This window comes from Podarcis pityusensis, assembly GCF_964106645.2.
Source record: "Podarcis pityusensis genome assembly, chromosome: 14".
In the NCBI taxonomy this organism is placed as follows: domain Eukaryota; kingdom Metazoa; phylum Chordata; class Lepidosauria; order Squamata; family Lacertidae; genus Podarcis; species Podarcis pityusensis.
The window spans coordinates 27656531-27668829 of NC_138039.1; the positions used below are offsets into that span (position 1 = coordinate 27656531).

The following is a 12299-nucleotide window of genomic DNA, read 5'->3' on the forward strand; positions in this document are numbered from 1 at the left end:
AAAGAATAAAACAACTAAATTATCAGCTAAAAACAATTTAGGACAACTGTTTCAAACAGGGTTTCCCAAACTTGGGTCTCCAGCTGCTTTTGGACAGACATGATTATTATTATTTTATTTGTTAAATTTGAATACCGCCCTTTACCTGCAGGTCTCAGGGCATACATCAAGGGAGTGATGCTGCGGCACAGAAAAGTTATTTTCCCTGGTGTATCACTTGAAACATTCCAGGCAGGAAAGAGTGCTGCTCTTACAAACGACACAACCCCTGGTTTGCTCAGATCAGTGAAAAGGCCCCCCAAACAAGCTGAGTAACCGACTAGCTGAACTGTCCACTGTTGAGCCCCCTCTTGTGACTCTTATCTTGCCCTGTCTTTTCAAGATGAAATTCAAGTCGCTGAGATTTGTGATTAACGCCGTCCTGCAGAGAGGGTTCCGCAGTGCCTTCGTCTTCAGAGAGGACGATCCCAGTCGGCAGGTGAGTAGCTTGACCACAGGCGCTCATCAGATCTCATAGAAATGTAGAGTGGGAAGGGACCCAAAGGGACATCTAGTCCAACCCCGCTGCCATGCAGGAATTGCAGCACATGTTCGAACCCTCGTGATCTGGGAGGCCACAAGCAACTTGGGCAAGGAATGGTACGCACCAGACCTGGAATTTGTGTTTGGAGAAGTGTGGTATGTCATGGGGGTGATGGATTTATTGGGAAGAAGGAAACCTTGCTTCTGAAATTGCTGCTAAGTAGGTTCAAAGGAACCCAGAAGCCTGCAGTCAAAGATACGGTTTCTCATCCATAAGTGAACTGCATCTCTTGGCTTGCCTCTTCTCTCCTCTCAGACCATTTTGTCTCCTAATTTGATGGCAACAAAATTTGCCATTGGGTTTAGGCGGCAATTGGGGAAGGGCAAATCATTTTTGCTTTCAGTTACCAGTGTAACATTTCAGGTTGCATCTACACCCAGACACATAGTGTCAAATAGCCATGCTTTGTTCACTCACTTTTTACAGGGCAAATAGTAAAGGTAAAGGGACCCCTGACCATTAGGTCCAGTCATGGCTGACTCTGGGGTTGCGGCGCTCATCTCGCTTTACTGGCCGAGGGAGCGGGCGTACAGCTTCCGGGTCATGTGGCCAGCATGACTAAGCCGCCTCTGGCAAACCAGAGCAGCACACGGAAATGCCGTTTACCTTCCCGCTGGAGCAGTACCTATTTATCTACTTGCACTTTGACGTGCTTTCGAATTGCTAGGTTGGCAGGAGCAGGGACCGAGCAACAGGAGCTCACCCCGTCGCGGGGATTCGAACCGCCGACCTTCTGATTGGCAAGTCCTAGGCTCTGTGGTTTAACCCACAGCACCAATAGTCATGGACAAAACATCTTCTTCTCGTGCTTTCCCTGTTCAGCGTCTGCTTCCCCACCCAGAGCTCAGAAAAACTGACTTAAAAAAAAAAAGCAATGAAACAGCTGTGCAATTTCCCCAGATGACCAATCATGCAGTTTTCCTGTGGGTTTCGGGCTGGTTCTGGCCTGTATAGAGTGCTCCAGCCATTTCCTTCTCTGGGGTTTGTCTCTCCTGTCTAGCAATTAACTCTCTCACTTTAACCTTCCCTTTCCAAATAGCATTGCCTTTCTATCAGTTTCCTCCTGCTACCCTTTAAACTGTGTCAAGATGGCAGGAAGCATTTAATCCTTTCCTCCTAACCCATAGTCCCAATTAAAATTGTCTTTCCCACACACACACACACACATATCTGGAACTGCCCACTGGGCCGCAGAATGTCATCTGGATTCCAGCAGTCTGGAAGCAAAGTTCCTGATCCACTAGCTGTTCAGAGCAGAACAGCAATGACTGGGTTGCAAATCCAGTTTAACCCAATCGGGGTAAACTGCACCTTTTGCATCCAGCATCTCTCCTTCAGAATTAGGCCCCAATGAGGGCCCCTCATGCTCTTGAATAGACTTGTGCTTGCAGCCCTGGAAGAAGAGATAAATAAATGCACATACCGACACAGAGCAGAAGAACATTATGGCATGCTCTTCTGAAATGCCGTTAAAAAGTGGGGCGCTGGTGCCCTCTGCCGGCAGCAGACGTCAGTATGTGCTTGTCATGGCCACGCTTCTGCAGAGTGAACCCAAACATACATAACCAAACTTGTTTCTTCCTTTTCAATTCCATACAAATCACACCCATCACCCTGCTCCTTTTTGGATGCAAAGGGGGTTGAAAGTCGAGGGAGGTTCCATTCGAAGAGCCAGTTGGTAGAATCATAGAATTGGAAAGGATCCCATGGGTAATCTAATGCAAGTTCCCTACAATGCAGGAATCACAGCTAAAGAATCCCTGACAAGTGGCCATCCAACCTCTGTTTAGAAATCTCGAATGAAGGAGGGCCCACCAGCTTCTGAGGTCATTCATTCCACTGTCAGGCAGCTCTTACCCTCAGAAGGTTTTTCTCCAAAGTTGCAAATGTTCTTGTTGTGTATTCCTCTTGCAGGTCATGTTTGAAATCTCCAAGATAGAGGAGTCCCAAATCCCCATCTGGATCATCATTGGGAGCACCTTAGGTGGTCTCCTCCTGCTGGCCCTCCTTGTGCTGGCACTGTGGAAGGTGAGTCCCTCTCCCACCAGAGGCGCATTTAGGGGAGCGCAACCAGTTTGGTTGCACTGGGAATTGAGTCACGGGGGCGCCACAACTATGGTGTAATGGTCACACAGTGTCACACAAGGGTGCTGCTCAAATCAGAGACCCGCCCCCCCCAAAGTCTGCCACTGCTGCAACCACCCCTTAGCCTGATGGGAGTTGTAGTGCAAAAACAGCTGGAGGGCACCAGATTGGGGAAGGCTGAAAACTGGCAATGGGGACCCCAATGGATGTAAGATGTTCCTCACCAAAACCAGTTTTATATATTGTCAGAGTTGCTTCCAGATCCTAGCTCACAGAGGATCACGCTAGCCAGCGATCATTAAATAAAAGTCTTTATTGAGTTACAGTTTCCATTCTCAAGCTGCTGCGTGCAACCCTACGTCTAATGGTTAGATCGGCGAAGCTCCATCTGAGTCTCCGCCCCTTGTACACCAACTTAATATCCTAGCCTTGCTCCACCTTTTCCGCCTGACTGTTCTTCTCTGGGTCCCTCTGCCCCCCGGGGTCTCTTCCTTCCGGGATTCCTCTGACGCTGACGCTGACCCCCCTGACTCTTCTCCCTCCTTTCGGCGGGCTTTAGGACCTGGCTCCCTTTCCGGGCTGCCTACTGCGCCACCTTCCTGTGCATTTGAACTTGTCGCGCGCGCCCAACCTTCCACCTTCCGTCTGACCGTTTCTTCGCTCCCCGATGGAGGTGTGGCCACTCCTGACTCGTGCCCTCCCCCCTGTTGTGAGCTGCCAGCGCTTGATCCCTGGCGCCCTTCCTCTTCCCTGCTCTCTGGCGGTGACGCTGGTCCCGATTTCCAACTGCTCCCCTCTGAGTCCCCTCTGGCTCTATCTTCCTGGGGTGTCCCCCTAGGCTCCCCCCTTGCCCTGGCCACTGGTGCTCCTTTCTGTGAATCTTCTGATTCACTGGAAAGACTCGGAGATCTCGGGTCGTCGTCATCACTCATCTTTTCTTCTGCCTCCTCCCCCTCGCTCTCTGTTTCCTCCCTTGCCCTTGCCTCTGCTCCTGAACCCCTGACATCCATCCCCCCCTCGAAGCCCCCTCTTCCCCCCTCCCCTCCTTCCGGTGCGGGATCTGGGTGCTGCCGTGTCAGGGGGACGAATGTCGGATACAGTTCGCTTCCCGTGGCGGGCCGCCATCCGAAGTCTTCCGGTTCTTCCTCCCTGCTCTCGTTGACGACGGTCACCTCCGCTTCCATCTCTGTGCCGCCGTGCTCGAAACCCGGGTCGTCCCCGAAAACGTCCATGTCCGTCTCTCCCTCGTTGCCTTCTGGAGACGTTGCTCGTCCTGGACCCTCCAGCCACCTTCTGCGGAACTGCTCCTCTGGTCGATCATCCCACCAATACGAGGGTTCTGAAGCAGATCCCGAGGGTGACCCCTCCGGGGAACGGGCGTCTCGTGTCGGTTCCTCGTCCGAGTCGAACCCCCGGAACGTGCTGGCTGAAAGCGTGGGCGTGAAAAGCCAGTCGTCGAAAAAGTCTGCTGGCATTGGCCTATGTGGGAAGAGGGCATGAAACTCTTCTTTGAGCAGAGGTTCGTCTAAAGCGTAGCCCGGCACCCAGCTGTTGGCACTGGCCGGGGTGCCCTCCTTGGCGAGAAGGTATTCTACCCCCTCTTCCCCCCATCTGGAGTCCAAAATCTCCGTGACTTCGTTGATGCGCTCCTCCTGTGCCACTCCCCCTTGCCCGGTTCTCTCTCGGAGCGGACCCGGTGCCTTTCCTGGTTCCTGAAACCTGTGAGGTGCCTTGTAGGGAGTGAGCACCGATCTGTGGAACACCGGATGCATTCTGGAACCCTCCGGAAGAGCCAGCCTGAAAGCCACCGGGTTGACCTGTTCTTCGACTTGGTAGGGCCCCAGTTGTTTATGCCCTAGTTTCTTCTTCGCCAACGACCTGGCCGGCACTGCGTGGGCTGCTAACCAGACCCAGTCTCCCACATGGATCTCTTCGCCAACCCTTCTGTGTTTGTCCGCTTGTACCTTGTATGCGTGTTTAGCCAGCTCCAGGTGCCGCCGCAGCTGATCGTGGACCTCCTGCAACTCCGACGCGAACGCATCTGCTGTCTGCGGCTCCCCCTCCCCCATTCTTTCCAGTCCCGGGAAGGTTCTGGGGTGCCTCCCGTTGTTGGCGAAGAACGGCGTGACCCCCGTGGACACGTGCTTCGTGTTGTTGTAGGCGAACTCGGCGAGAGGCAGGTAATCCACCCACGTCGCAGGCTGTTGATTCGCATAACATCTCAGGTACTGCTGCATGATGGCATTGACCCGCTCCGCTTGCCCGTTGGTCTGCAGGTGTCTAGCCGACGCCAGGTTGATCTTGACGTTCAGGAAGCCCATCAGCCTCTGCCAGAAGTTCGAGATGAACTGTCGCCCTCGGTCGGACAGAATAGACCGCGGCAGACCGTGAACCTTGAACACGTGGTCTATGAACAGTTTGGCGGTTTGTTCCGCCGTGGCCACCTTCGCACACGGAATGAAATGTGCCATCTTGGAGAACAAGTCCACCACCACCAGCACAGCCGTCTTGCCCCTCGAGCTGGGCAGATCCGTGACAAAGTCCAGGGCCACTCTCTCCCATGGTTCGAACGGAGTTTGCAGCGGTTCCAGCAGTCCGGCCGGCGGTCTGTGCACTGGTTTGGCCCTCTGGCAGGTGTCACACCTCGCCACGTAGTCCGCGACTTCCCCTCTCATTCCGGGCCACCAGAAGTCTCTGGCTACTAATTCCACCGTCTTCTCCTTGCCAAAGTGCCCGGCAGTGGGCGCGTCGTGCAGCTGCTGCAGTACCTTGGCGCGAAGTTCGTCTCCCGGCACGTAGATGGCCCCTTTACGGATGAGCAAACCATCTCGCAGCTGGAACTCGTCGGTCGCTGCCGTGCCCCTGTGCACCTCTGCCATCTTTGCTTGCGCGAAGGAGTCATCCTGCAACGCTCGTCGCACCGCATCCAGGTCAACTGTTGCTGCCGCGCACGCCCACACTGTCGGTGCGAAGATGTGCATGGCGGCCGCTGGCGTTGCCTCCTCCAGATACTGTGGCTTACGGGAGAGAGCATCCGCCATGATGTTGGTGTCCCCCGGGACATATTCTATTCGGAAGTCGAAATTCGCAAAGAACTCAGCCCAACGTATCTGCCTCTGGTTCAGGAACTGTGCCGTGCGCCAGTGCTCTAGATTCTTGTGGTCCGTGCAGACCTGCACCGTGTGCTTGGCGCCGATCAGGAAGTGCCTCCACGCTTTGAACGCTGCATGAATGGCCAGCAACTCCCTGTCCCAGATGGTGTAGTTCTGTTCGGACTTGCTGAGCTTCCTTGAATAAAACGCTCCCGGCCTCCAAACCCCCTGCGGGTCTTTCTGCAGCAGGACTGCTCCCACGGCTCTGTCCGAAGCGTCTGTCTCCACCCTCATCGGCCTGCTGGGGTTGACATGAAGCAGCTGCTCTTCCGACGCGAAGAGACGCTTGAGTGCCTGAAAGGACTGCTCCGCCTGCTCTGTCCAGATGAACTTCTTTTTCTTGGAGCTGAGCGTGTCCGTGATGGCCGCTGTCTGCATCGCAAAGCCTTTGATAAACTTGCGATAGAAGTTCGCGAAGCCGACAAACCGTTGGACCTCCTTCCGGTTGCGTGGGCTTTTCCAATCCAACACTGCTCGGACCTTGGCGCTGTCCATGGCGAGCCCTTTATCAGACAACTTGTAGCCCAGGAAATCCACCTCCGTCACGTCGAATTGGCACTTCTCCAGCTTGGCGTAAAGCCTATGTTGCTGTAGCCTGCTCAGCACTTCCTTGACGTGTCTGTCATGCTCCTGCTGCGATTCCGAAAAGATCAGGATGTCATCCAAGAAACAGACGCACGTCTTGTAGAGGAGCCCCGCCAACACGTGATGCATGAAAGCTTGAAAAACGTGGGAGCCATTTTGCAATCCAAAAGGCATAACTCTATATTCGTAGGTGCCCAGGGGCGTGAACATGGCTGTCTTCCACTCATCTCCTTCCCGCATGCGAATGAGGTTGTATGCCCCTCGCAGGTCCAACTTGGTGAACACTCTGCCCTTCCGTACCTTTGCGAGGAGGTCGTCGATTCGGGGCATGGGGAAGTCCGATGGCTTGGTCACACTGTTCAAGATGCGAAAGTCCACTACAAGTCTTTTTTGGGGCGTGTCCCGCTTCTTAACAAAGAATACCGGACTGCCCCCCGCTGCCTTGGACTCTCGGATGAAACCGCGCTCCAAATTATGATCTATGAACTCTTTGAGTTCCTGCAGTTCGTCCTCAGACATGGAATACAGCTTCCCTTTGGGCAGCGCCGCCCCCGGCAGCAGGTCAATTTTGCAGTCATATGGTCTGTGGGGGGGTAGCCTGTCTGCCTCCTTCTCGCAGAAAACCTCCAAAAATTCCGCGTACTTGTGGGGAACCGCTTGCAGCGTGCCTAGCTGCAGCTGTGACTCCTCTTCCCCTCCTTCCTGCCTGGGCACGATGCAGTGTTCAGCGCAAAAGGAAGAGCCGAAGGTCAGCTGCCTCTGGTACCAAGCCAGCGTCGGGCTGTGCTTGTCCAGCCAACTCATGCCCAATACAATGGGCGTGTCCGATAGTTGAGTGACATTGAAGCTGATGATTTCCCTGTGATTCCCAAGTCGCATCACCATTGGTGGCGTCTGCTTCACCACTTGCCCCCCTAGCAGCTCCCTGCCATCCACCGTGACAACCTGCAGGGGCAGCGTGGCAGGCAGCAACTGTATAGCGTGCCGGTCGACAAAGTCCTGCCCTATAAAGTCCGCATTGCTTCCGGAGTCAATGGTGATTGGCACGTCCATGGTGATTCCATTGGGCAGCTGGAGCGACGCGGTGAGCCTCACTACCGGTTTGGGCGGGAGGGGGTCCATGGGCTGTAAAATCTCTGGGGACTGCTTCACTGACACGTCTGGCTGGGCCCCAGTGCCTCTTCCTCCAACCAGACTCCGTCGTTTCCCTGCTGTGGTTGTCCTTGCTGCGTTGCTGCAGTTACCATTGCTGAGGCTGCAGTGTGCTTGTGGAGCCTCTGGGGACACTCTTTCGCCATATGCTGTGGATCATCGCAGATGTAACACTTCCTGTTCCCTCTAGGAGGCTTCGCTTTCACTGCTGCCGGTGCTAGGGCTATGGCTGCTGACTGAGCCCTTGCACCTCCAACCTCCATAGGTTCCGCTCCTCCTCCTGGCGGAGGCGTGGATTGCGCACGCGCTGCTTCTCTGGGAAGGAAGGAGGAGCCCCTGGCTGGTTCGCGCCCTCCACGCCCTTCGCCACTGCTCCACGGACGTCCTTCCAGCCGCACCCCCACCGCCAGCGCCCTCTGAACGATCTCCTGCGTGGTCCGGGGTCTCTCCCCCCTCGCAATTTCATCTTTAACCGAGCCGTGCAATCCCTCCCAAAACAGGTCTCTTACAGGAGCCGAATCTCTGTCCCATTCCAGAGCACTGACCAAAGCGAAAAAGCGGGCATGGTACTGCCTTACGCTGGCCCTCCCTTGCTTCAGTCCATGTATCTGCTGCCGAGCAAGATCCACGTCAATGCTTGACAAAAAGCACCCATCCATCGCTTTAATAAAGGCATCCGCATTTTGGAGCGCCGGATCCTTATCTCTCCACAAATTGCGCAGCCATGCTTTAGCATCTCCATGCAAATGGGACATGATGAATCCCACCTTCTCTTGCTCATCTCTAAAGTCTTTGTTCAGCAGTTGCAGTGCACACATTACATCTGCTCTAAAGTTGGGGTACTGTTGCAAATTCCCATCGAAGTGAGAGACCAGACCGCCTGTTCGTCTCCCCAACCCAATCCCCTCTGGTTTGGGTGTCAGTTGCCCTTGCTTCGTAAGCACTTCCAACCTGACCTGGAGATCCCTGTAGGCGGCAGCTGCGTCCTCCTCTCTCTTCCTGGATGCAAGAGCCTCGGCATTCAGGCGCGACACTGCTTCTCTGAGTTCCACTATCTGCTGTTCGGCCGTCATGTTGTCTGCCGTTCGTGAGCTCGCTAGTAGGCACCCGCTTTCTCTCCTCTCCGCGAGGCTGTAGATGCCCACAATTTAAGGGATGGAGCTTACTGTCTGAGTTGCTTCCAGATCCTAGCTCACAGAGGATCACGCTAGCCAGCGATCATTAAATAAAAGTCTTTATTGAGTTACAGTTTCCATTCTCAAGCTGCTGCGTGCAACCCTACGTCTAATGGTTAGATCGGCGAAGCTCCATCTGAGTCTCCGCCCCTTGTACACCAACTTAATATCCTAGCCTTGCTCCACCTTTTCCGCCTGACTGTTCTTCTCTGGGTCCCTCTGCCCCCCGGGGTCTCTTCCTTCCGGGATTCCTCTGACGCTGACGCTGACCCCCCTGACTCTTCTCCCTCCTTTCGGCGGGCTTTAGGACCTGGCTCCCTTTCCGGGCTGCCTACTGCGCCACCTTCCTGTGCATTTGAACTTGTCGCGCGCGCCCAACCTTCCACCTTCCGTCTGACCGTTTCTTCGCTCCCCGATGGAGGTGTGGCCACTCCTGACTCGTGCCCTCCCCCCTGTTGTGAGCTGCCAGCGCTTGATCCCTGGCGCCCTTCCTCTTCCCTGCTCTCTGGCGGTGACGCTGGTCCCGATTTCCAACTGCTCCCCTCTAAGTCCCCTCTGGCTCTATCTTCCTGGGGTGTCCCCCTAGGCTCCCCCCTTGCCCTGGCCACTGGTGCTCCTTTCTGTGAATCTTCTGATTCACTGGAAAGACTCGGAGATCTCGGGTCGTCGTCATCACTCATCTTTTCTTCTGCCTCCTCCCCCTCGCTCTCTGTTTCCTCCCTTGCCCTTGCCTCTGCTCCTGAACCCCTGACATATATGAAGCCATTGTCTGCCAACTGCCCTTTCGGTGGGAAGACAAGAGTAGGAGTTTTAAAAATAATCCATCAACAAAAATCATTACCCTCTATTCCTACCATTAAAGTGATAAATTCATTTCCATGAAAATTAGTCACACTGCTAAACATTTGGTCTTTTCCTTGTTTAACAACTAGGATTGCTGTATGAGCCATGTAACAGGCAGAATCTCAGCTGATTGGGTTTTGTTTTGTGTTTTTGCCTCCCACCCACCCACCATTTCCTAGTTCAATGTTTGCCCTTTTATGCATTTGCATATTTCTTTATTCAGTTGTAAGCCAGTGTGAAGTCACTAAGATAGGATATGTCTTAATAAACAAGCTAATACTGTACCATGATGTCACATAATGATTAGTGAGTTTGGGCTGGTCCACATTGTTGCCTGTTCTATATTCTGACCATACTGTGTACCCATCAATTCCCCCAGGTGCAAGAGCTTTTCTCATCCTTCTACAGCTGTACCTAGAGAAAATGCGCTCTTACCTGCTATACTGAACTCATTTAAGCAAAATCTCCTTTTGGATTTTCCACACATCCGAGAAGACCCGATTTGGCAGGTGCTATTGGATTTTCACAAGGTGCAGCTATGGAACTACAAGAAAAGCTCTCAGACCCAGGGGAGTGGATTGAGACATGATACAGTCAAAATACAGGTCAAGCAGAAATATAGGCGAGTCCTGAGTTTGAGATGCAGCTGGAAGAGGCAGGGAGCCTCAGCTACATGTAACCTATCAATACTGCTATTAATGCCAGGCATATAAATTAACGGTGGGTTTTTCTTTATCTTCCTTTTCCTGCAGCTTGGCTTTTTTAAAAGTGCTAACCGCAAGAGAGACGCAGCCCAGAACCAGAACACCAAGGACTTGGACTGAGGCTTCCATCTCCCTAAGTGACTCACTTGGCTCCTCAGAGCCAAGTTTCCTTTGCAATGATGAGATCCCTCAACACCCCTTTCACCTCTTCTCATGAAAGCAACCCCAACTGCTCAGTGTTACCTGCAAGGGGCAAGATGCAGCTGGCTAAAAAGGGACTTCAAACTGGTTTGAATTGCTTCCTTCAGCCTAAGACACTGGAAGCTACGCAGCAACGGCCAGGAGAGTAAATTTACAGGGACAAGGGACCCTTCAGTGGCCATCGCTTTCTTAAAAATGACAAATCTTAGCTCCACGAGGCAGACAGCTACCATGCCAGAATAGCTCTGCAGTGATCTTAAAAGCCTCTGAGCTCCGGTCCTTTTTATCCATTCATGGCACAAGCATATCTCCTTGGTGAAAGCTTTTCACCCCACCAAAAAAAGGGAAAAACCTGGATCTGCATGGATACCAGCAGCAGCAAACTTGTAATGGGTCTTTACATATTCTTTTTACAGCAACTGCTTATTCAAGATGCCAAGGGAGAATGAACCAGACCGATATATTCTGCACAGGTGGTCTTCAAGAAGTTGAGATATCAACACAGCATGCCTTCGAAACAAATGGCGTTGCCTTTACAAAATAGTGCAGCATTTGAAATCATTTGAGGACGGGAGGTTCTTTCTGGACCAGAGGACTCTGTAGCGAGTTAATGCTTTAAAAAGCGAGATCCATTCACGTTATCCATAAAACATGTAAGAGGCTGGTGACTTGAATAAAACAGAAGTTAACTTGCAGGTGGGGACACATGTTCTCTAGCTATTACCATGTCAGAAGAAAGGGACTGCCGCAAGTAAGGGGCGCCTATGAATCAAAAAAGTTACTAGATTCTTATCCGATGCTCTACACCAAATGTTTATGAAGAGCCCAAGCAGGATATAACGCACTGGGCACTTATTCTGTACATGAAACTCCCACTCATTCCAAAGTGGTGGGTGCAGGATACATGCCCAGCTCAGAGCCAGACCGTCCGCCACTCTGCAGTGCCTCTCCCAGTCTCTAAATGGAGCAGTTGAAGAGAGAGATCTTTATTGCCTTCTTTTAATGCACTGAACACAGATACCGACAATTGTAAGCACCTTAATGCAAGCCTTCAATCCTCAGCTGTATATACTTTTTCTGAAAATGTTTACCTTTCTTGTTTTTGAAGTCGACTAAAACAAACCAGTTTGAAGTGTTTCCCCTCAAGTTGTGCAATTTCCAAAAGCAACACATGGAAAAAATGTACTATATGTGTATATACTTTTGTACGATGGAAATGTTTTAATTTGACCCTTTTTGTTTCTTTTGCATAATAAAATTATTTATGCTATTGTGAATATTAATGACTGAAAATGAGAAATCAGTTCCACCGAATGCAGTAACCTATGTAAAATGCTGTAGCAGTAGATTGTGGTTTGTGGGATTTTGTAAAAAGAAAATTAAAACTTTTTAAAGTGAAAGTTTTAGATGCAGTCATTTGTCTAAGACTTCTTTTTTTTTAAAGGAACTAGGAATTTTGCCTCTTGGCTGGAGAAAACCCAAATGCACACTGACATTCATTAGGTGTTTTGGATCACAGCTCCCACCAGCCTATCACCGTGACTTTGTCTGGGGCTGATAGGAATTGTAGTCCAAAACAGATGGAGGGCACCAGGTTGGCGAAGGTTGCATTAGGAGCAGCCTGACATTAACATAGCTGCAGTTATTTTTAGTTGTCATAGCAAGGACACTTAACTGAAGTGTTGGCAGTGCAAAATTGCTCTCACAGAAAGGGAAGCAGAGACAGGACACATTTGACCCTGGGAATCTCCCAGAGCACTAGAAGTCTGTCTGGTTCAATTCACCAGCAAACGTTTCCTTCAGGAAAGCCAACCCCCCC

The 12299-nt window shown here is 51.9% G+C and overlaps 1 protein-coding gene across 1 annotated transcript in view; it reads left to right on the top strand.

Annotated features, from left to right (window-relative positions):
• The window catches only part of ITGA11 (integrin subunit alpha 11), a 98299-nt gene extending 86419 nt beyond the window's left edge, over positions 1–11880 (top strand). Inside the window, exons 28-30 of the mRNA XM_080982097.1 lie at positions 383–478; positions 2498–2611; positions 10328–11880. Coding sequence (XP_080838223.1) covers positions 383–478; positions 2498–2611; positions 10328–10399 — 282 coding nt within the window. The 3' untranslated portion in view covers positions 10400–11880. The remainder of the gene's footprint in view (positions 1–382; positions 479–2497; positions 2612–10327) is intronic.
• The last annotated feature ends 419 nt before the right edge of the window (positions 11881–12299 follow it).